The 23,369-nt window shown below is 33.9% G+C and overlaps 1 protein-coding gene across 1 annotated transcript in view; it reads left to right on the forward strand.

The window, feature by feature from the left end:
- Positions 1-23,101, forward strand: part of LOC140604878 (disintegrin and metalloproteinase domain-containing protein 5-like) — a 134,771-nt gene extending 111,670 nt beyond the window's left edge. The window contains exons 17-21 of the mRNA XM_072776546.1: positions 4,374-4,457; positions 5,170-5,281; positions 8,464-8,623; positions 10,332-10,382; positions 22,937-23,101. Of these exons, the coding sequence (XP_072632647.1) occupies positions 4,374-4,457; positions 5,170-5,281; positions 8,464-8,623; positions 10,332-10,382; positions 22,937-22,949 (420 nt within the window). The 3' untranslated portion in view covers positions 22,950-23,101. The remainder of the gene's footprint in view (positions 1-4,373; positions 4,458-5,169; positions 5,282-8,463; positions 8,624-10,331; positions 10,383-22,936) is intronic.
- Positions 23,102-23,369: the final 268 nt, after the last annotated feature.

Consider the following 23,369-nt stretch of genomic DNA (forward strand, 5'->3'; position numbering starts at 1 on the left):
GGAAGACATAGACATGGCCAAGAAGCACATGAGAAAATGCTCTGCATCACTTGCCATCAGGGAAATACAAATCAAAACCACAATGAGATACCACCTCACACCAGTGAGAATGGGGAAAATTAACAAGGCAGGAAACCACAAATGTTGGAGAGGATGTGGAGAAAAGGGAACCCTCTTACACTGTTGGTGGGGATGTGAAGTGGTGCAGCCACTCTGGAAAACTGTGTGGCGGTTCCTCAAACAGTTAAAAATAGACCTGCCCTACGACCTAGCAATTGTACTGTTGGGTATTTACCTCAAAGATACAGATGCAATGAAATGCCGGGACACCTGCACCCCGATGTTTCTAGCAGCAATGTCCACAATAGCCAAACTGTGGAAGGAGCTTCAGTGTCCTTCAAAAGATGAATGGATAAAGAAGATGTGGTTTATGTATACAATGGAATATTACTCAGCCATTAGAAATGACAAATACCCACCATTTGCTTGAACGTGGATAGAACTGGAGGGTATTATGCAGAGTGGAATAAGTCAATCGGACAAGGATAAACATTATATGGTCTCATTCATTTGGGGAATATAAATAATAGTGAAAGGGAATAGAAGGGAAGGGAGAAGAAATGGGTAGGAAATATCAGAAAGGGAGACAGAACATGAAGACTCCTAACTCTGGGAAACGAACTAGGGGTGGTGGAAGGGGAGGAGGGCGGGGGGTGGGAGTAATGGGTGACGGGCCCTGAGGGGGGCACTTGACAGGATGAGCACTGGGCGTTATTCTGTATGTTGGCAAATTGAACAGCAATAAAAAATACATTTATTATTAAAAAAAGGGAAACTAAAAAATGATTATATGTTAAAACAGAAAAAAAGAAAACCCTAAAAGACTCCACCCAAAAATTACTAGAACTGATAAATGAATTCATTATATTCACAATATACAAAATCAAGGTACAGAGATTTGTTGCATTTCTAAACACTAATAATCAAGCAGCAGAAAAATAAATTAAAATAATCCCATTACATTTGCACCCAAAATAATAAAATACTAGGAATAACCTTAAACAAAGAGATGAAAGCCTTATTCTGAAAACTATAAAACACTGATGAAAGAAATTGAACATGACAGAAAGGACTGAAAAGACATTCCATGTTCATGGAATGAAAGAACAAATACTTTTAAAATGTCTACAATACCCTAAGCAATCTATGGTTTTAATACAATCACTAACAAAACAGCATTTTTACAGAACTAGAAAGAAACAGTCCTAAAATGTGTTTGGAAGCCCCAAAAGACCCTGAATAGCCCAAGCAATCTTGAAAATGAAAAACAAAACTGGAAGTAGCACAATTCCAAACTACAAGTTATATAACAAAGTTGTATTGATCAAAAGAGCATGGTACTGGCGCAAGAATAGACACCTAGATCAATGGAACATTATAGAAGCCCAGAAATAATCCCACAATTATATGGTAATGTTCAACAAAGGAGGAAAGAATATGGAATGGGAAAAAGTCTCTTCAACAAATGGTCTTGGGAAAACTGGACAGCTACATGCAAAAAATGAAACTGGACCACTTCCTTACACCATGCACATAATAAACTAAAAATGGATTAAGGACCTAAATGTGAAACAGGAAACCATTAAAATCCTACAGGAGAGAACAGGCAGTAGTTTCTTTGACATTGGCCATAGCAACTTCTTTATAGATATATTTCCTGAAATCTGGGAAACAAGCAAAAGTGACCTGTTGGAACTACATCAAAATTAAAAGCTTCTGTACAATGAAGGAAACAACCAACTAAAAGACAACCTACAGAGTGGGAGACGATATTTGCAAATGACATATTTGATGAAAGATTAGTATCCAAAATATATATTTATACAACTCAACACCTTAAAAAATCCAATAAAAAATGGGCAGAAGGCATGAACAGAAAATTTTCCAAAGAAGACATCCAGACACAAAAAGATGCTCAACATCACTCATCATCAGGGAAATGCAAATCAAAACCACAATGAGATATCACTTCACACCTGTCAGAATGGCTAAAATAAGAAAATTCAAGAAACAACGAGTGTTGGGGAGGATGTGGAGAAAAAGGAACCCTCATCCACAATGCAAACTTGTACAACCACTCTAGAGAACAGAATGGCAGTTCCTTCAAAAGTTAAAAATAGAACTACCCATAATCACAGTACTGAGTATTTACCCAAAGAATACAAAAATAGAATTCAAGGGGATACAGGCACCATAAAATTTATAGCATCATTATCAATGATAGCCAAGCTATGGAAAGAGCCCAAATGTCCATGAATGGTGAGTGGATAAAGAAGATGTAGATATATAGAGTAGAATATTACTCAGCCATCAAAAAAGAATGAAATCTTGCCATTTGCAATGACATGGATGGATCTAGAATGTATTATGCTGTGTAAAATAAGTCTTTTTTCTTAGAGAAAGACAAATACCATATTATTTAACTTACATATGTAATTTAAGAAATAATACAGATGGACATATGGAAGGGGAAAAATGAAAAAAGAGAGAGGGAAACAAACCATAAGACTCCTTAAAAATGGAGAACAAACTGAGGGCTGATGGATGGAGGTGGGTGGGGATTGGCTAAATGGGTGATAGAAATTAGGAGGGCAGTTGGGTTTTTGTTTATTTTTTTGTTGTTGTTTTGTGTTTTGGTTTTTTAAAAAAGATTATTTCAGAGAGAGAGAGCTTATGCACACAAGTTGGGGGAAGGGCAGAAGGAGAGGGAGAGAAGTCCTCAAGCTGACTCCCAGCTGAGCATTGAGCCTGTGGTGGGGTTTGATCCCAGGACTCTGAGATTATGACCTAAGACAAAATAAAGAATGGAACACTTAACCGACTGAACCACCAAGGCACCCCAAAGGAGGGCACTTGTTATAATGAGCACTGGGTGTTGTAAGTAATGAATCATTGAATTCCACGACAGAAACCAATATTACGCTGTATGTTAGCTAACTAGAATTTAAATAAAAATTTGAAAATAAAAAAACAGTATTAAAACATAAAATAGCATAAAACAATTTGATTATTAGAAGTTAGATTATTATTAAATTAATTATATATCTAATAACAGCTTAATATTCTAATTAATCCTACAAGCTATTAATTCCAAGAGATACAATGGAAGGTTAAATTAACATATTTATTAAACTTTTAATTTTTTTGTATTGTATTTTTAATTCAGCTATAGTTAGAATACAGTATTACCTTAGTTTCAAGTGAATATTCCCCCATATCACCTCTGGTATCAACAATTTGTTCTGAGCCTGTTTCTTTTTTATTTGTCTCTTTTTTTTCTTAGTATGTTTTGTTTCTTAAATTCCACATATGAGTGAAAAGCATATGATATTTGTCTTTTTTGACATTCATTTTTTTTAGAGAAAGTCACAAGATATGCTTGCTAAATAAATGTATTTCTGTATAAAACATTTTGATAGTAGTCCATGAAAATAACCAAAGTTTCTATCACATCTTGCTCATCTGGAAGCATTTGGAATATAAATATGATCTGAGGTCTCTCTCTCTCCTTAAATTCTAAAGGAGATTGGCTCAAATATCTTTTTTTTCTAGGGTCCTTCTCCTCTTTTTGCATACCTACTTGTTATTATGATCCAAAGACATAATTCACTCAAAAAATGAAATCCTTTCACCAAGTATTGAATTTACTGAAAAATTTTTTGATAATTAAGAAAGAGCACAAAAATTGATGCCATAAATTAGAACAGTATAAATTCACACATGAGACACTCATTTTCTTTGAGGGCCTTTTAGCCACCTCATAACTGGGAATCTCCTGTTGTCATATTACCTAATATAATTATCTGTTATCCTTCCTGTTCTCTTTCTCATCAATTTTTTTCACATGGAATAGTAAACTATCTTCCTGTGCTGTTCATACCCATAATTTTAACTCAACTGCCCACTTCATAGTTCTCAACCTTAACTCTCACAATAATCATGTGGACCCTGCCCCCAGAAATGTCTCAGGTGGAGCCTGGGTTATTATTTTTTTTAATGCTTTTTAGATAGTTCTTTAACTCAAAGGACTAATCAAATTATTTTTCCAGATAGTTCTCTTTTTAAGTTGACTTCTAGTGCTAAATGGTAAGCAAATAAAATTTCTAACTTCTCACATATAGTTACATCTTTACAGTCTGAAGGCACATAGCTTATTTCACATTTATTTCAATGTTTCAATTATTACATTATTTTGTTTTTTGTATTTTTATGCCAATTCTTGATAATGTGAATTCTGAAATTTTCTTCAATTTTTCTTATGTATTATCCATCCACAATCTGTATGACTATTTTTCACTTCCTTTTGCTTTTAGTATTGTATCAACTTTTCCTGTGTAGAAATTCAATACCAGATAAATACTCAGCAGTGCAATTCTTCTTATTGCAATAGCCATGGAGTAAGTAATTTTCATTTTCATTTTAAACAAGATGCTTTGAACAATTCAGTGAAATAGTTCAGAGATTTTTAAAAATTATTTTAATAATTTTAAAATAATTTTCATACTGCTTAATGTCATTTAACAGTCAATAATTTATAACTTCAAACTTATTTTCTTAAGAAATTTTGCCAAACTATTTATTAGAGAAAATAAAGTAGAAATGTTTAAGATGATTCTGGATGTATAAAGTGTTTGGTAAATATATGGGGCGGATGTACTATGTGCACCATGTATTATAACATAACCAAAATGATCTTATTTTCACAGAGGGAAGGTAGAAACTGGTAAACAAAAGCCATTAGAATTTTCCTTCTAGTTCTTGCTTGTTAATCAGAGTTTGGACTGTTCTGTGAAACTAGCAACTAAATGATAATTAGTGGAATGTTACTGGTAATTACCAATATTTGGGTCTGACAATGGTAAGTTTTAGAATTTTTTTAAAAAATTGCTTTGGCAGCAGAAGCTGAATATACTTTCTAAAGTATGGACAACTTCAAGAGAAAATTTATGAAAATTTATTGAATTTGTCTGTTTAAGTTAAATTCTGTGGACTGGATGAACTCTCTGAAATAAATTCTCTGTTGAATAAGTATAGAATATTCATTGGCCTGTAGTTTTTGGTCCATAAATAGAACAAATTTTTATTTGTTCTATTTTCTGATTACTCCAGGTTTGCAACAATTTACATCATTGCCACTGTGAACAGGGGTTTGCTCCTCCTACATGCCTGGAGAAGAAGGGAGAATTTGGAAGTATAGATGATGGGCACAAGGCTCCATCCGGTTAGTATCTTTCAAATTTCATTAATCCAAGACAATATGTGAGAGAAGAAATGAAAGTATAGGTTCCAAGTTAGGTTACAAAGAAACTGATACCAACAAATATGTTTTTGTTTCATTTCGAAGATTTTTAAATCTAAGACGGTAGAAGTTCATTCTGTACTTTTTATATCAACATTGACATGGTTTGCTAACAAAAAGTCTACCCAGTGTTAGGCAATTTAAAAGTAGAAATTCTGGTGCAAAAAATTCGACTAGTTAATTTAGATTGATTACTTTGGATGGTCTCACACATTTCAGGTTTAAAATAGTGTTTGTTAGTAGTCATTGTCATATTAATGCCATCAGATTTTTTCAGGCTATTTTTCATTCCTTTTTACTGCATTGTAAGGACTCCAGTCTAATCTTTTGTACTATCCTCTGTAAAATATCTCTCCTGGGGTCCCCGAGTAGTATTTTGAGATTAATCAGCCCTGTATAGGACTGGGAATACCTGGGAGATATTCCTTGGTTTTAGAAGATATTGGAACCCACCTAGAATAACCTTGAAGCAGAGTCCGTCCAACTTCACCCCTTTTCTTTTGGGACAAATAAATAATGAAATTCTGGCAGATTTACCTGAAGCTTGGATACTAGGGGGAAGGCATACCTAAGGTGACCAACTTTTACAGAGCTAGCACACAGCCATATTAAACTCTATCAGACCAAAAAAAAAAAAAAGGAATAATAGTTTAACATGTAACATATAATTATACATATATTATTATTTTCACATAAATATGTGTAAAATAGATATTTATTTAAAATTACATATTCTGTATTTTTTATTTTTTGTTACATAAATGCTGTTCTTTAAGCAGAACAATAGAGCTAGTTACCAGTGTCAATTGATAGCATTTTATAGTATAACCAAAAAGTGAGCAAAAAAGTAACAATATTTTATAATGACAATATTTTATAATATGTCCTTTGAAATAGCAATTGATGTTTACCTCTTTTTAAAAAGTCTTTCCTTGGTATTTAAATTTTGCAAGCTATCTTATTGTATATTATTAAGATTCATAAATGCAAGAATTTTCAAAATGAGAATATAAATATAGTAGGAATAATTAAAAGTTTGACTATTTTTTAAAAGATTTTATTTATGTATTCATGAGAGACACAGAGAGAGAGGCAGAGACATAGGCAGAGGGAGAAGCAGGCTTCTGTGGGGAGTCTGATGCAGGACTTGATCCCAGGACCCCCAGACCTGAGGCAAAGGCTGATGCTCAACCACTGAGCCAACCAGGTCCTAAGAAGGAAAACTTTTGGGCAGCTTCAGCTGATGGATTCAGGCTCTTTCAGGAGAAAAACCTTTTTTTCTGTATCTGATGTTCACCTATAAAGTTTGGTAGGGGTAAGAACTATGTTTCAGGGAATCTGATTTAACAGTTAAACTCTTGAGTCATAAAGGCTAAGACAGTTGGGGGTAATCAAAGGGACGAGGTGAAATACCATGAATAATTAAGTGCCTGAATAATTCCCTGAGACACCTTGGAATGAAATAGAAGAAACTTGAAGGCATATTACTAAGGACTAGTCTTAACCAAAAAGAAAAAAAAAAAAAAAGGAATAGTCTTAACCAATAGAAAACGGAAACCCAGAGTGATTAAATGAATAAAATATTCTTTCTCAGTTATTATTAGAAGTGCCTGTTAGAACTAGACAGAGGGTAAAGAGGTATGACCATTTTTTCTGGTTCCTAGAAATCCTACATATGTTCTGAGACCATTTGGGCATATATTACGTTCCTTTTCAAATAACCCATGTAGTATCCTTGATTATCCACAAGACTATGAAAGTAGCCAAGACTCAATCTGCAATATTTAGCCAGAGAGGATGCTCTCTTCATTTGATTTACTGGCTTTATCATTACAAATATTATGTAATCCTCATCCCAGAGATATTGAGAACCCCATTCACAAGCAAAAAGTTTGACTGGAAAGAAAGTTTTGCTCCTAGCTTGAACTGACTTGAAAAATGATATGGGAACTGGAGGAGAAGCACTGGGGCAGTCCTAAGAGGAGGATATTGAGCTGTGATCATGCCTGACTATAACTGGGTGGTGGTGGTGGTGGTGGTTTCTTTACTTGTCAGCTTCCCCATTGTTTCAACTGGCAGAGAAATGATAGAGCAGTATTTTATACCAATTTAAAAAAATGCTTGCCAATTGTGGAGAAAGCAGAGCTTGATGCATTATAAACCCAGATAGGTGGCTGGTATGTACAGAGGTGGAAGTAGAGGAGGCACATAGATCAGATACTCAGGAATGAATACAGATGTCAGCTGAGAATGAATAAGAACTAATGCGGAGGGACACCTGGGTGGCTCAGTCAGTTAAGCATTAGACCTGATTTTGGCTCAGGTTGTGATCTCAGGGTCATGAGATTGAGCCCTATGTTGGCTCCCTGCTCAGTGGAGAATCTGCTGGAGAGTCTGTCTCTCTCTCTTTGCACCCCTGCTCACAGGCATGCATGTGTGCTTTCTCTCATTAAAATAAATAAGTAAATTTTTTTAAAAATAAACTAATGAGAAAAATATGAAATTAACATTAGTTGGTCAGAAATGTGTCAAAGCCAGCCTGAGCCATGCATTCTACAAAATAATTATAGAGCCATTTTAACAATTTATTGCTATATATTTGATTAAAGAACTTAGTTAAATAATTATTTAGTGACTACTAATTTTTAATTTTTAGAAAGATATTTAAGTAATGTAAAAGAAATTAAATGCCACACTTCCCAGGTTTAATTCTCATTTGTGGGTACAATCTCAATACTCTCTATGATATACATGTTTGAATTTTGGATAAGCTATATCAGATAGAAACTGAAGAAATATTTGCAAGTATTAAGCATGTGCTTCATAAAAGATTATCTTCAATCAAATAAATCACTGTATGATGTAATGTTGAAAACTCATAGACATCAGTAGAATACTAGTAACAGTCTATTTTACATGGTAATTTAATATTTAATATTTTATTACATTCATAATTCATAATATATGTGAGTGAAATATTTAGTGTTTAGGAATAATGTTGGTAATGATATTCTCTCCATATTTTTGTTTGGTTAATAAAATCTCTTTGAAATTTTAATTTGAATGGTTATTTTGAAATTTGAAATGGTTATTTTCCATTATAGGTAAAAGCAACTTGAGGGAAGGAAATACCACTCTTTCAAAACACCAATTTCAACTCATTTTCTACATTTCTCTACCTGTGCTCATCATCACTGCTGTTGTCTTAATAAAGCATAAAAAAATAAGAGAGCTGTGCTACAGAGGGGAAACTGAAAGTGAGAGGTATATGTATGTTTACTCTTACTAAATTTAATGAGTCAAGGAAAAAGTACTCATGTTTCATCAGGAATAATCTAAGACTGTAGATAGAATAATGTGAGGAGAGGTGGAGGGATACATTTCAAAGCAGTTTGATACCCTCCCTTTTTTTTCCCTAGTTTTACTCATTACTAACACCATTCATTTTACCACTAGTATCACTTGAAGAGGAGATATGGCTGACAAGAGTATAGCATAAGTTTATTCAGCCTCTTAGTCTGCCAACCCTGTCTAAATAGTTTCATTGTCCAAAGGCTTCTGAGAATGTGTAACACTGAACTTCAAGGGAACTTTCAAAAGATAAATTTTTTTAGCTACAGATTCTCAGACCAGTGGTAAACAACTTTATCAGAACAGCTCTCTCAGCCGAAGATAGTATTTATGAACCTACTTCCAAAATATTTATTTTCTTAAATATTGATGCTGCTAATTTATAAAGTCATTTATAAATTACATGTGCAGTTCAAAACACACATTAGGAGATAGGAGGAAGCATCATGAAATGGAAAAAAATGTATTTAGCCTGAGAAACCCTAGTTTTACTTCCTAAATCTTACATGCAGAAACTATGATACCTTGAGCAAGTTTAATCTCTATGTTCTTAAGCTTTCTCTCTATATACAACTCTACAAAATGGGAGATAAAAATAGCTTTCCAATATATCATGAACTTTTGATTATACTAAATTGGTAAGTGCAATCACTACATTATGTGTAACCAGTTACATAAATATTTAGACACAATTATTAAGCCCCTTATTCATAATTTACTATATTTTTCCACAGAGGTATTTTCCTCTAGTTTTAACTTCCAAGAATTGGTAGGAAGAAAAGATACAAATACGTGTTATGAAAGAAAGAAAAAATAGAAAAATGTAGAAAAATTAACAAATATTTAACTGCTACTTTAAGTTTTTGGCTTAATTTGACCTGAGGAGTTAAGGATATCATAGAATCAGAGGATGTGTCTGTACAAATGTGGGCCTATAAATAATTGAATAAATGTAAAATGAAGATAATAGGAGTTAGTCAACAAAGCAAGGTGGATGATGGCATTTCTAATATGAAACATCCATCTATGGATGAATGGATAAAGAAGATGTGGTATATATACACAATGGAATATTACTCAACCATAAAAAGAATGAAATCTTGCCATTTGCAATAACATAAATGGGCCTACAGGGTATAATACTAAGTGAAATAAATCAATCAGAGAAAGAAAAATATCATATGATTTCACTCATATGTGGAATTTAAGAAACAAAACAAAGGAACAAACAGAACTTTTTAAAAGAAACAAAAAACCAGAATCTTAAATACAGAGAACAAACTGGTTACCAGAGAGGGTGTGGGGGCTTAGGTGAAAGAGATGAAGGGGATAATTGGTATAAAATACTGCATACTTTCCTTGATGAGCACTGAGTAATGTATAGAATTTTTGAATCATTAAATTTCCCCCATGATATTAATATAACACTCACTGTATGTTAGTCTACTTCAAGGAAAAAGAACAGTATCTATTTTATTGAAATGTATCTATTTTTGTTGAAAGGAAACATTTTATTTAATGAATCACTCTATTTCTTTGAAAAATATTCTTCATTCAAATAGTCACTTGGTTCAATATTTTTAAATTTCCACACTTAAAATAAATTTTGTCAATTTAATAGGTCTGTGTCAGAAGAAAGCAGTAGTAACAGCAAGTTATCACCCAGTGTAAGGTGAGTGTAGAACAATGTGATTAGCCATTGTGCATTGGAATTGTTTTTTTTTTTCCTTTTGGTGCATTGCATGTTTTGATCATTGCTTAGCAGAACTTCAAAATTGTTAATTTGAAACCAAAACATTTGTTCATAATATTCTTTATGGTTTTCACTATTATTAGTATTTATAATAATAAACAATAAAACTTATTTTCTTGATATCTCAACTTCTCCTCCCCAAACTACACTAAAGGAGTGATTTTTGTGTATACACACACAGGCATCAATAAGCACATAATTTGTGAGATTTTTGTTTTGAGCATTGGGAAGGAGCACTTATATCTTAATGACATTTTACTGCCAAATACAAAGAGGGCTAATTTTATAAGGGATATCATTCATGCTTATAGTTACAGTTATCTCAGAAAAATTACTATTAATAAGATAAAGCCTTAGAATTTTCATTCATTTTACTGTCTTAATTCATCTGAGAAAGTAAATTTAGAGATCAGATTATGGAGTAATCAAATAGAACATTTTATAAAATTATATATTCTCCCTTCACTGTCAGTATATAAAAATTTCTTTTACCACATGAAGGATAGAATATAAAAGGAGAGAATATTTTATAGAGCACCTCAGATTATTTTTCAAGTTCTGTCTTCATCCTTGCAGTACAAAGTTGCATGCTGTGATATTTGTGGAACAAATGTTGGAATACATGTCTGAATTGGGGACATTATTAATTTTAAAAGAAGCACTATAGGGCAGCCCCGGTGGTGCAGTGGTTTAGCGCCACCTGCAGCCCGGGGTGTGATCCTGGAGACCCAGGATCGAGTCCCACGCCGGGCTCCCTGCATGGAGCCTGCTTCTCCCTCTGCCTGTGTCTCTGCCTCTCTCTCTCTCTCTCTCTCTCTGAATAAATAAATCTTTTAAAAAAAATAAAAGAAGCACTATAAATAAGATAAAAACAAAGAGGGAGGCAAATCATAAGAGACTCCTAACTATAGGAAACAAACTAACAGTTACTAGAGGGGAGGTGAGTGGAGGATGGAGTAATTGGGTGATGAGCATTAAGGAGGGCACTTGATGTAGTGAGCACTGAATGTTACACGCAACTAATGAATCACTAAATTCTACCCCTGAAGTTAATAATACACCATATGTTAACTAAATTGAATGTAAATAAGGGATCCCTGGGTGGCGCAGCGGTTTAGCGCCTGCCTTTGGCCCAGGGCGCGATCCTGGAGACCCGGGATCGAATCCCACGTCGGGCTCCCGGTGCATGGAGCCTGCTTCTCCCTCTGCCTGTGTCTCTGCCTCTCTCTCTCTCTCTCTGTATGACTATCATAAATAAATTTAAAAAAAAAAAAAAAAAAGAATGTAAATAAAATATTTCTAAAAATAAAAGAAGCACTATTAAATATAGGTAGTCACCTTCCTAATCCTATTGTTAAGACAGACTGTTTTATGCTCTACAAAAATTAGGCATATTGCTACACTCAAGGCAAGATTATACTTCAATCCCTTTAATCACAATGAAATGCACCTTACCGGAATCAAATGGGGATTTTTTTCATTATAATCTCTATCAAAAAAGATAGAAAAAGAAGAAAGTATTGCACTCAAAGATAGCAGATGAAAAGAAATAATTAAGGAATGAGCAGAAATAAATGAAAAAGAAAATAAACAGAAAATAACATAAAAATGAGCAAAGACAGATGCTGATTCTTGAAAAGATTAATGCATATAACTTAAACTACACTATGTATAAATTCTCTTTCAAGTAACATCGTTTTTCATTAAGATATAAGTGTATGTGTAGTTTTAGAAAGATATGAGAATAGCCATATGCTTAACTCATTTGAAAGTGTATAATGTGTCCTCCACCTAACATCTTCTTTCATTAAAACAAGTGTTTGTAAACATTATCTGTTGAAGCCCATGGAAACAAACAAAAAAAATTAGCCAGTATTTCAAAATAAAAGGAGTAAAGTTATAAAATACCAATATCAGGTAATAAAATTGCATAGTTTTTAATTTTGATTTTTTGGACATTAGAAGAAAAGAGAATACTGGTGAGAACTTAAAATCAATAAATTTAAGTCTTTAGATGAAATATATGTATTTTTCCAAAAACACATCTTTCCATCTTTCCCAAAATAGAATAGAGAAAAATTGAAAATATGAATAAGTTTTCCATTAAAGATCTGGAAACTCATTTAAAACTTTCTCACAAAGTTAATACTTGGGCATATTGTTTTCATGGCATGCATCAGGAACAAAAAAGCCAAGACAAACTGAGCAGTACTTGCTTAATCACATCATCTTATAGTGCATTGAATAAACAAGTCACAGTATCAAACTCCACATCACTGAGTGGATGGATGTGTGTGATATACTCCACTCTAATAAGAGATACTAAAAAGTCACATTGCAAAAAATATGGATGAATAATCATAAATTAAGAAAAAAGTAAAGAGTTGGGAAAATAAATCAAACCATTACATCTTCCAAATATTGAAAAAAGAATAGCTATCTTACACATACTCCTCTGGAAAACATAAAAAGAAGCATTTCCTAAGTTTTTCCATGTGACTCCTCTAATTTTAATACCAAGACTTGACAAAGGTACTACTAGAAAGGAAAACTGCAGATCATTTTCTGATTAAAGATGCATCAATTTTAAACAAAACATATCCAAGTAAATATAGTTAGCATTGTAAAAGATAAATAAATAGCCATGGAAGGGAAGGGTGATCTAGGAATGAAAGGTTGGTTTAAAATTAGAAAGCCAGTGTAATGTAATTCACCATATTAAGAGAACAGTAAGGATTGGAGGCAAGATGGCAGAAGACTAGGGGTCCTCATTTCATCTGGTCCCCCAAATTTAGCCAGATAACTTTCAAACCATCCTGAACACCTATGAATTCAACCTGAGATGTAAAGAAAGAATAGCTGGAACTCTAAAATAGAAAATTGACCGCTTCTGGCAAGAGAGCTGTGGCCTTTAAGAACAAAGGCCTCACAGGCCAAACTGTTTACACTGAGCCCAGCCACCTGGCAAAGGGCAGGGCATCTCCACTCAGGCACAGATGGTGCAGCAGGCCTCTCTCTCAGAAGATCAGCTGGAAGAACAGGGGAACAGCAAGTTACTGACCAAACAGCACTGGAAAATCCCAGGATTAGGGGAAACTAGTATATAAAACTCGAGCTGTTTTTCTTATGATTTATTTATCTTTCAGGTTATAATTTCCCAATGTTCTTTCTTTTTTCCCATTTTAACTATGATATTTTATCAACTATTCATTTTTAAGTTTTTTCTTTGTTGATTTTCATATTTTACAATTGCATTTTATAGATATATTCTTCATTTTTGGCTTCCTTTAATCACATTCAATTTTATTTTTGTGTAATATATGTTTTGCTTTTTTAAAGTAATTTTGGAACTTAGTATCTTTTAACCTACAGAACAAAATACACTTAGAACTAAATGAATCGCCATCTTGGTCCACTCTGTGAGATTGCATTCTCTCTCCTCCACTATTTCCCTCCTTTTTAAAATTTTTTTTCTTTTCCTTTGTCTTTTTTCTTTTATTTTCTTGTTCCTGGCCTCTTCAGAATTGTCTAGTGTGTATTTTCCTTGGGTTTTGGCTGATATTTTTGACTCTGCTCACTTATACAGCCATTCTGCACTGGACAAAATGACTAGAAGGAAGAATTCATTGAAAAAGAAAGAATGAGAAGTAATACTCTCTGCCACATAGCTATTGGATATGGACTTAAGTAAAATATCAGAGATAGAATTCAGAATTACAATTATTAAGTTACTAATTGGACTTGAAAACAGCATAAAAGATTATAGAGAATCTCTTAGTGCAGAACTGAGATATAATCAGGCCAAAATTAAAAATAATCTAACTGAGATGCAGTCTAAATGGGATGCTTGAACAGCTAGAGTAAATGAGTCAGAAGAGAGAATAAATGACATAGAAGACAAGTTGACGGAGATGAAGGAAGCTGAGGAAAAGAGAGAAAAAGAACAAAGATCCCATGAGGAGAGGCTCTGAGAAATAAGTGAGTTTGAAAAAAACAAACACCTATATTATTGGGATTCATGGAGTGAGAGAGAACCAGAAGGTACGTTTGAACAAATCATAGCTGAGAACTTCACTAATCTGGGGAAGGAAATAGGCATTCTACCCAGGAGATACAGAGGATCCCTTCCAAAATCAACAGAAATAAATTGACACCCCAACATATAATAGTGAAGCTTGCAAATTTGAGGTAAGGAGAAAATTCTGAAAGCAGCTTGAGACAAGAGATTCTTTACAAATAGGGGGAGAAATATCAGATTAACAGCTGGCCTATCCACAGAGACCTGGCAGGCCAGAAAGGGCTAGCATGATATATTCAGGGTACTAAATGAGAAAAACATGCAGCCAAGAATACTTTATCTAGCAAGGATGTCATTCAGAATATAAGGAGAGATACAAAGGTTCCGAGACAGAGACTGAAAGAATATCTGACCAGCAAACCAGCTCTGCAGGAACTATTAAGAGGGATCTTGTAAGTGAAGAGAGAGCCCAAAGAAAGAGACAATCTGCAGAAATGGCAACTGTACAGATAATACAATGATACTAAATTCATATCTTTCAATAGTTATCCTGAATGTGAATGGGGTAAATGCTCGTCAAAGATACAGGGCATCAGATTTGATAAGAAAGCAAGACCCATCTATATGCTGTCTACAAGAGACTCATTTTAGATCTAAGGACACCTTCAGGCTGAAAATGAGGGCGTAGAGAATCATTTACCATACAAATAGACCTCAAAAGAAAGATGGGGTAGCAACCCTTATATCAGATAAATTAGATTTTAAACAAAAGACTGTAGTAAGACATGAAGAAGGGCATTGTATCATACTTAGAGGGTCTATCCAATAAGAAGACCTAACAATTTTGAATACTTATGCCTTTAATGTGGGAGCTGCCAATTATATCAACCAAATAATAACCAAAGTAAAGAAACACATAGATAATAATACATTAGTAGTCGGAGACTTCAGCACTCCAATCTCATGAAGGGACAGATCTTCTAAGGAGATCACCAAGAAACAAGGCTTTGAATGACACACTGCACCATATGAAATTCATGGATATATATAGAACATTCCATCTTAATGCAACAGAATACACACTCTTCTCAATTGCACTGGAACTTTCTCTAGAATATACCACATACTAGGTCACAAATGAGGTCTCAATATAGGAATTATTCCCTGCATATATTCAGACCACAGTGCTTTGAAACTTGAACTCAATTACAAGAAGAAATTTGGAAAGAACTCAAACACTTGGAGGCTAAAGATTATCCTAATAAATAATGAATGGGTCAACCCAGAAATTAGAGAAGAATTAAAAAGATTCATGCAAACTAATGATCATGAAAGCACAACTGTTCAAAATCTTTGGGATAAAGCAAAGGCCATCCTAAGAGGGAAGTACATTTCAATACAAACCTCCCTCAAAAAATCAGAAAAATCTCAAATACACAAGCTAACGTTACACCTAAAGGATCTGGAGAAAGAACAGCAAATAAAGCCTAAACAAAATAGAAGAGAGATAAGAAAGTTTAGAGCAGAACTTAATGAAATAACGATGAGAAGAATAGTAGAACAGATCAACAAAACTAGGAGCTGAATTAATAAGGTAGATAAACCTCTAGCCAAACTTATTAAAAAGAAAAAAAAATCAAATTAATAAAATGAGGAATGACAGAGGAGGGATCATGACCAGCACTAAGGAAATACAAATGGCTTTAAGAATGTATAATGAGCAACTATATACCAACAAATTAGGCAATCTGGAAGAAATGGATGCATTCCTGGAAACTTATAAGTTACCAAAACGGAAACAGAAAGAAATAGAAAGCCTAAACAGACCAGTAGCAAGCAACAAAATTGAAGCAGCCATCAAAAACCACCCAAGACACAAAAGTCCAGGGCCAGATGGCTTCTCAGGAGAATTCTACCAAACATTTAAGGAAAAAATAATACATACTCTACTAAAGCTTTTTCAAAGGATATAAATGGAGGGAATACTTCCCAACTCATTCTATGAGGCCAGCATTACCTTGATTCCAAAACCAGACAGAGGCCTCACTATAAAGGAGAATTACAGATGAAGATTCCTGATGAATATGGATGCAAAGTTCTCACTAAGAGAACAATAGGATCCAACAGTACATGGAGAGAATTATTCATCATGATCAAGTGAGATTTATCCTTGGGATACAAAGGTGGTTCAACATTCATAAAACAATCAGCGTGATGGATCACATCAATAAAAGAAAAGACCAGGGGCAGACCCGGTGGCGCAGCGGTTTAGCGCCGCCTGCAGCCCAGGGCATGATCCTGGAGACCCTGGTTTGAGTCCCGCGTTGGGCTCCTGGCATGGAGCCTGCTTCTCCCAATGCCTGTGTCTCTGCCTCTCTCTCTCTCTCTCTCTCCATCCCTCTCTCTCTGTCTATCATGAATATATAAATAAAAAAAAATCTTTGAAAAGCCCATAGCAAATGTCATTCTCAATGGGAAAAAATAGAGTTTTCCTCTAAGTTCAGGAATATGACAGGGATGCCAACTCTTACTGCTGTTGCTTAACATAGTACTAGAAGTCCTAGCCTCAGCAATAAGAGAACAAAAAGGAATAAAAGGCATTCAAATTAGCAAAGAAGTCAAGCTCTCTCTCTTTGCAGATGACATGATACTATACATAGAAAACCCAAAAGACTCCACCCCAAAATTGCTAGAACTCATACAGAAATTCAGCAATGTGTCAGGATACAAAATCAATGCAGAATTCAGTTGCATTTCTATACACTAATAATGATACTGAAGAAAGAGAAATTAAGGAATCAATCCCATTTGCAATTGCACCCAAAACCATAAGATACCTAGTAATAAACCTAACTAAAGTGGTAAAGGATTGTACTCTAAAAACTACAGAACACTTATGAAAGAAATCAAGGAAGAAACAAAGATATGGAAAAACATTTCCTGCTCATGGATTGGAAGAATAAATATTCTGAAAATGTCTAGGTTACCCAGAGCAATTTACACATTCAATGCAATCCCTATTAAAATACCATGGACTTTCTTCACAGAGTGGAAACAAATAATCCTAAGGTTTGTGTTGAACCAGAAAAGTTCCTGAAAATAGCCTGAGGAATGTTGAAATAGAAAACCAAAGCTGGGGGCATCACAATGCCTGACTTCAAGCTGTATTACAAAACACTGATCATCAAGACAGTGTGGTACTGGCACAAAAACAGATACATAGGTCAATGGAACAGAAGAGAGAATCCAGAAATTAACTCTCAACTCTATGGTCAATTCAGCTTCTACAAAGCAAAAAACAATATCCACTGGAAAAAAAGACAGCCCTTCAACAAATGGTGCTGGGAAAATTGGACAGCCACATGTGGAAGAATGAAACTGTACCATTCTCTTATACCATACACAAAGATAAACTCAAAGTGGTTGAAGTATCTAAATTATGTGAGGCAAGAATCCATCAAAATCCTAGAGGAGAACACAGGCAACAACCTATTAAGAACTTGGCCACAGCAACGTCTTGCAACACTCATCTATGAAGGCAAAGGAAACAAGAGCAAAAATGAACTATTGGGACTTCATCAAGATAAAAAGCTTCTCTGCACAATGAAGGAAACAATCAACAAAACTAAAATTCAACCTACAGGGCAGCCCCGATGGCTCAGCAGTTTAGTGCTGCCTTCAGCCCAGGACATGATCCTGGAGACCTGGGATGGAGTCCTACATTGGGCTCCCTGCATGGAGCCTACTTCTCCCTCTGCCTGTCATTCTCTCTCTCTCTCTCTCATTCTGTATCTCATGAATAAATAAAGTCTTTAAAAAAATACAACCTACAGAATGGGAGAAGATATTCACAAATGACAGATAAAAGGCTAGAGTTCAAGATTTGTAAATAATGTGTCAAACTCAACACCCAAGAAACAATCCAGTCATGAAATGGGCAGAAGACATGAACAGACATTTCTCCAAAGAAGACCTACACATGGCCATTGGCACATGAAATAATGCTCCATATCACTTGCCATCAGGGAAATACAAATCAAAACCATAATGAGATGCCACCTCACACCAGTGAGAATGGCGAAAATTAACAAGACAGGAAACAACAAATGTTGGCAGGAATGTGGAGAAAGGAAACCCTCTTGCACTGTTGGTGGGAATGCAAGCTGGTGCAGCCCCTCTAGAAAACAGTATGGAGGTTCCTCAGGAAGTTAAAAATAGAGTTACCCTTCGACCCAGCAATTGCACTATGGATATTTACCCCAAAGATTCAGATGTAAGGGAAAGGGAGGAAACTGTGGGGAAAAATTAAAGAGGAAGACAAAAAGAGACTCCTAACTCTGGGACACAAATGAAGGGTTGCCGAAGGGGAAGTTCAGTGGAGGAATGGGGTAACTGGGTGATGGACATTGAGGAGGGCACAGGATGAAATGAGCACTTGGTGTTATATGTTGGCACATTGAATTTAAATTAAATAAGAAATAAAAAATATTTCTTAATTTGAAAAAAAATTGTCAGAATAAGTATCATCATTGTATTTCTTACTTTTTAATCATTCAATCAATCAAAAAGTGAGTTAATGTATTTGAGAGTCCTTTTCTCCAAAACAAAACAAAACAAAACAAAACAAAAAACCAAACCAAAAGCAAACAAAACCCCCTAATAATGTGACTTAAAAGTGGGCTAAAGTCTTCAATAAACACTTCTAAAATGCCATACTAATGGCTAATAGGTATGTGAAACAACGGGAAACATCACTAATCATCAGGAAAATGCAAATCAAAACCACAGTGAGGCATCACCTGTTAAATGGCTGTTATAAAAAAAATAAGTCAACAGTGTTGGCAAAGTTATAGAGAAATTGGAATCATTGTACTTTGTTGGTGAGAATGCAAATTATTGCATCCACTATGCAAAACTGTTTATGATTTCTCAAAAAAAATTAAAAATAGAACTTCAGTATGATCCAGTAATCCTATTTCTGGATATTTAGCCTGAAGAATTGAAATCAGGATCTCAAAGTGATATTAACATTCTCATATTCATTGCAGCACTATTTAACAATAATCAAGATGTGGATACAAACTAAATATCCATCAATGGATATAGAAAATGTGGTATATACATAAAGTTGAATGTCATTCAGCATGAAAAAAGAAGGAAATCCTGTATATGTGACAACATAGGTGAATCTTAGTTTACAACATAGGTGAGCTAAGTGAAATAAAGTAGTCACAGAAGGACAAATAACTTCATGATTTTACTTATGTGAGGTATCCAAAGTAGTGAAATTCATAAAAACATAGAGTAGAATGGTGGTTGCCTCAGTCTGGGAGGAGGACAAAATAGGTGTTGCTAATCAAGGAGAATAAAATCTCAGTTATGCACAATTAATAAGGTCTAGAGATCTGCTGTACAATATTGTCCCTATTATTAACAATAATTAAAAGTTTGTTAAGAGATCTCCTTTAAGGGTTTACTAAAATCAATAATTTTTTTTTTTAAATTTAAGATGTTTTGCTTCCCAAAAGACTAATGAAAGGGAAAGGGAAGCTACAATGTAGAAGATTTTTGTAACATATTTTCAATGAGTACTTTCATTCAGAATATATAAAAAATCCTTACAGATCAGTAACATAAGGTGGGATAACCTAATAGGCAAATAGCTTCTTGCCTAATAGATAAAAGGCTTCACAAAAGATAACAAAAGCCTCAGAACATGAAAAATTCAAACGTCATTATCCGAAAAAGACAAAAGAGATATGAGAGTCTCCTAAACCTACAAAAGTGGCTAAAATTAAAAGAACTGGCAACATTAAGGGTTCTTGAGAATATTAAGGAATTAGGTCTCTGGCACATTTCAGGTAGGAGTATATATTGGTACAACATACTTTTTAATCACTGTTGAACCATCTAGCGTCTATTATGTTTCAATTAAATTTTTTTATCAAAACTTTTTTAAAAGGTTTATTTATTTATTTGGAGGGAGTAGGGGCAGAGAGAGAGGGAGAGAGAATTTCAAGAGAATCTCATGCTCCTCACTGAGCATGGAGCTGACTCAGGGCTGGATCACACCACTCTGAGAACATAAACTGAGCCAAAACCAAGAGTTGGCCACTCAACCAACTGAGCCACCCAGGCGCCCTGGATTCAATTAAATTTGTAAAACTTATTTTCATTTTTAAAACTGTATTTATTGTACTTAAATTTTACATCTATTTTAAATTATTAACTTGATTTTATTTTCCTGAATTTTGGCAAAGATAATTCCCCATGAAGTCTAATTCCCCATGAGTCAATTAGCAAAAATATTTTTTCCTTTTCCAATTAATTTGAAGCTGATTGTCCTTACTTCTCCCTTTGCTATACTTTTAACTTTAAATCTTGCTTGCCTCTCTTTCAACTCAGTCATCTATGTGTATTTAAGTTTCTGTATATTTAACATAAACTCAATCAAAATATTTTTGGATACATGGACATGGAGAATTGAGAAAAAGATTCTGAAACTCATATAGAAAGAAAATAGTGGTATCCACATAAACTTTAGTACTAACAATGAATAAGATATAGAGCTTTTATTTTCAAATAACATCTTTCTGATTTTTAATGTACTATCAAATATTAATTAAAATAGCTCAGATACTTTGGTAGATAGATAAATTAAGGAAAAGTTTCTCATAATCACAATAACCAAAGAAAATTTCCATTAACAATATAAATGCATATCTTCTTAAATATTTTTCTAAGCAAAACATAGATATATTTATACTTTTGTTTAGAGACTATTATGCACAACTATGCATGTCATAAAATATAGGCCCATGTCATCATTTTGTGACATACAGTATTCAATTTATTTATTTATTTATTATGTATTTATTTTTAAATATTTTATCTATTTATTCATGAGAGATACAGAGAGAGAGAGAGAGAGAGAGAGAGAGACAGGCAGAGGGAGAAGCAGGCTTCATGCAGGGAGCCTGACTGATGTGGGACGATTCTGGGACTCCAGGATCACACCTTGGGCCAAAGGCAGGCGCTAAACTGCTGAGCCACTCAGGGATCCCCAATTTATTTATTTTTAGTATGCAATTTAAAAATGAAAAATAATTCATCTTAAAAATCCATTATTATTAATATTTAGACTACTTCCAGTTTTTCATTGTTGTAAACACCCCATAATAAGCATTATTATATAAATACACATTTTAGAGCAATTGTCGAATTATAGTCTCAGGGTATATACTAGAAGAGAAATTGATCAAAGCATAAATATAATATGTACACTATCATTGTTTTTTATCCTTATTGCCAGATTATCTACTTGTGGTGATAATCACCAATCCATTATACCAGGTTGTAACTTTTATAAGTAATTTATTATTAGGCAATTAGATATGTGAATGGTTTACTTTCTGAGCTATAGTATACCTTAAATTTTAATTTTACTATCCTAATTCATTTTCTTTGGTACTTTTCACCATGTCATTTAGTAATGAGCTATTTCTATAATGAGTGTGACACAGGTAGAAAACATACAATATAGTTATATGAGATTACAGGCATTTTTGAGACTTCCGTTTTATGAGAGATGCTTAGTATATTTTTACTCTTTCCCATCTCTCATTTCTCTGATTCTTGTTATGTAAATTGGGATTTGGGGACTAGCCTACTGTTAATAAATTCCTTTTTTTAAACATTCTTTATCTTGTTCCAAAATTTTTGTCATTTTCAGTTTTGTACTGAAGTTTGCAACATTTTTTTAAACTGGTTTCATTTTTCATAATTATGAAGGGTGATTTTAGATTTTAATTACATTAAGATCCTTTTCCATCCAGAAACCTTGGAATGCCCAAATCTAGCCTTGACTGTCCTTTTGAAGTCATTCAATACACTCTATATGTATGTCAGTGTGTGTATCATTCTGCATCCTATTACAGTTGTAACAAGAAATAAACATTCATTTTAAAAATATACATATGCAAAAGAATCAAATAATCATCCTTAATCTTAGCACCTAGGATGGTCATTGTTACAACATTTTAATATATAGATTTATACACATGAATGGATGTGTGCATATATATAGTATTTTTATATTTTATTAACTGTGATTGTACTTAGAATTCTCACATTTTTTTCTTTTATTCTAAATTAAAATTAGTTCATATACTTAGAATGGAAATTGCAAGGCACTTTGTTTTATTGACCTAAATAGTTTCCAAACATAGACAAATGAACAAGTTAGGGAATTTGAGGCGGTCACTTCTATTATAAAACTAAGAGTATTTGCAGTTGAGGTAACAGATAATTGTTTTTTCTGGAATTAGTTTTTATTTTTCTGATCCTTTCCCTTCAGTTAACTGTGCCCTTTAAATTACTTATATTAGAGCTCAAAAAAAAAAAAAAAAAGGCAACACTGGCACTTTGTGTTGTTTTATTTTGTTTTCTCTTTCAGCAACAGTCTCTAATGACCTTGGCCTAGAAGAAGGACATTACCAAATAAATCATCAGAAACTGACCTAAACCAAGAAGGGAAAAATAATTTCACCCTCACCTCTATTTTCACTGCTGAGGGTTTAAAGCATGAAATAATAAAACATCTGCACTTGAATCACCTAAATGATGTCTGATGTTTTCTCTGTATTTTTAGTCTCAACCTCTTCCAACTTGAATCCAGAAGAGGCTTTGAATCGGTGAAGCAGCCCAAAACCCTCGTCTCATGACATCAAAAGAGCCTGCCAGTTCAGTTTCATGACCCGAGGATAGCATGTCCTGTTTTTCCTTATGCTCCTTAGGTTGACCTGAATCTTCTTGTTTCAGTCTAATCTCCTTACTTCTCTTCAGAGCTCCTAACTTTTATCTAGCCTGTGATTTGCCCCAGTGGCACT

Source organism: Canis lupus, chromosome 15, assembly GCF_048164855.1.
Source record: "Canis lupus baileyi chromosome 15, mCanLup2.hap1, whole genome shotgun sequence".
In the NCBI taxonomy this organism is placed as follows: Eukaryota; Metazoa; Chordata; class Mammalia; order Carnivora; family Canidae; genus Canis; species Canis lupus.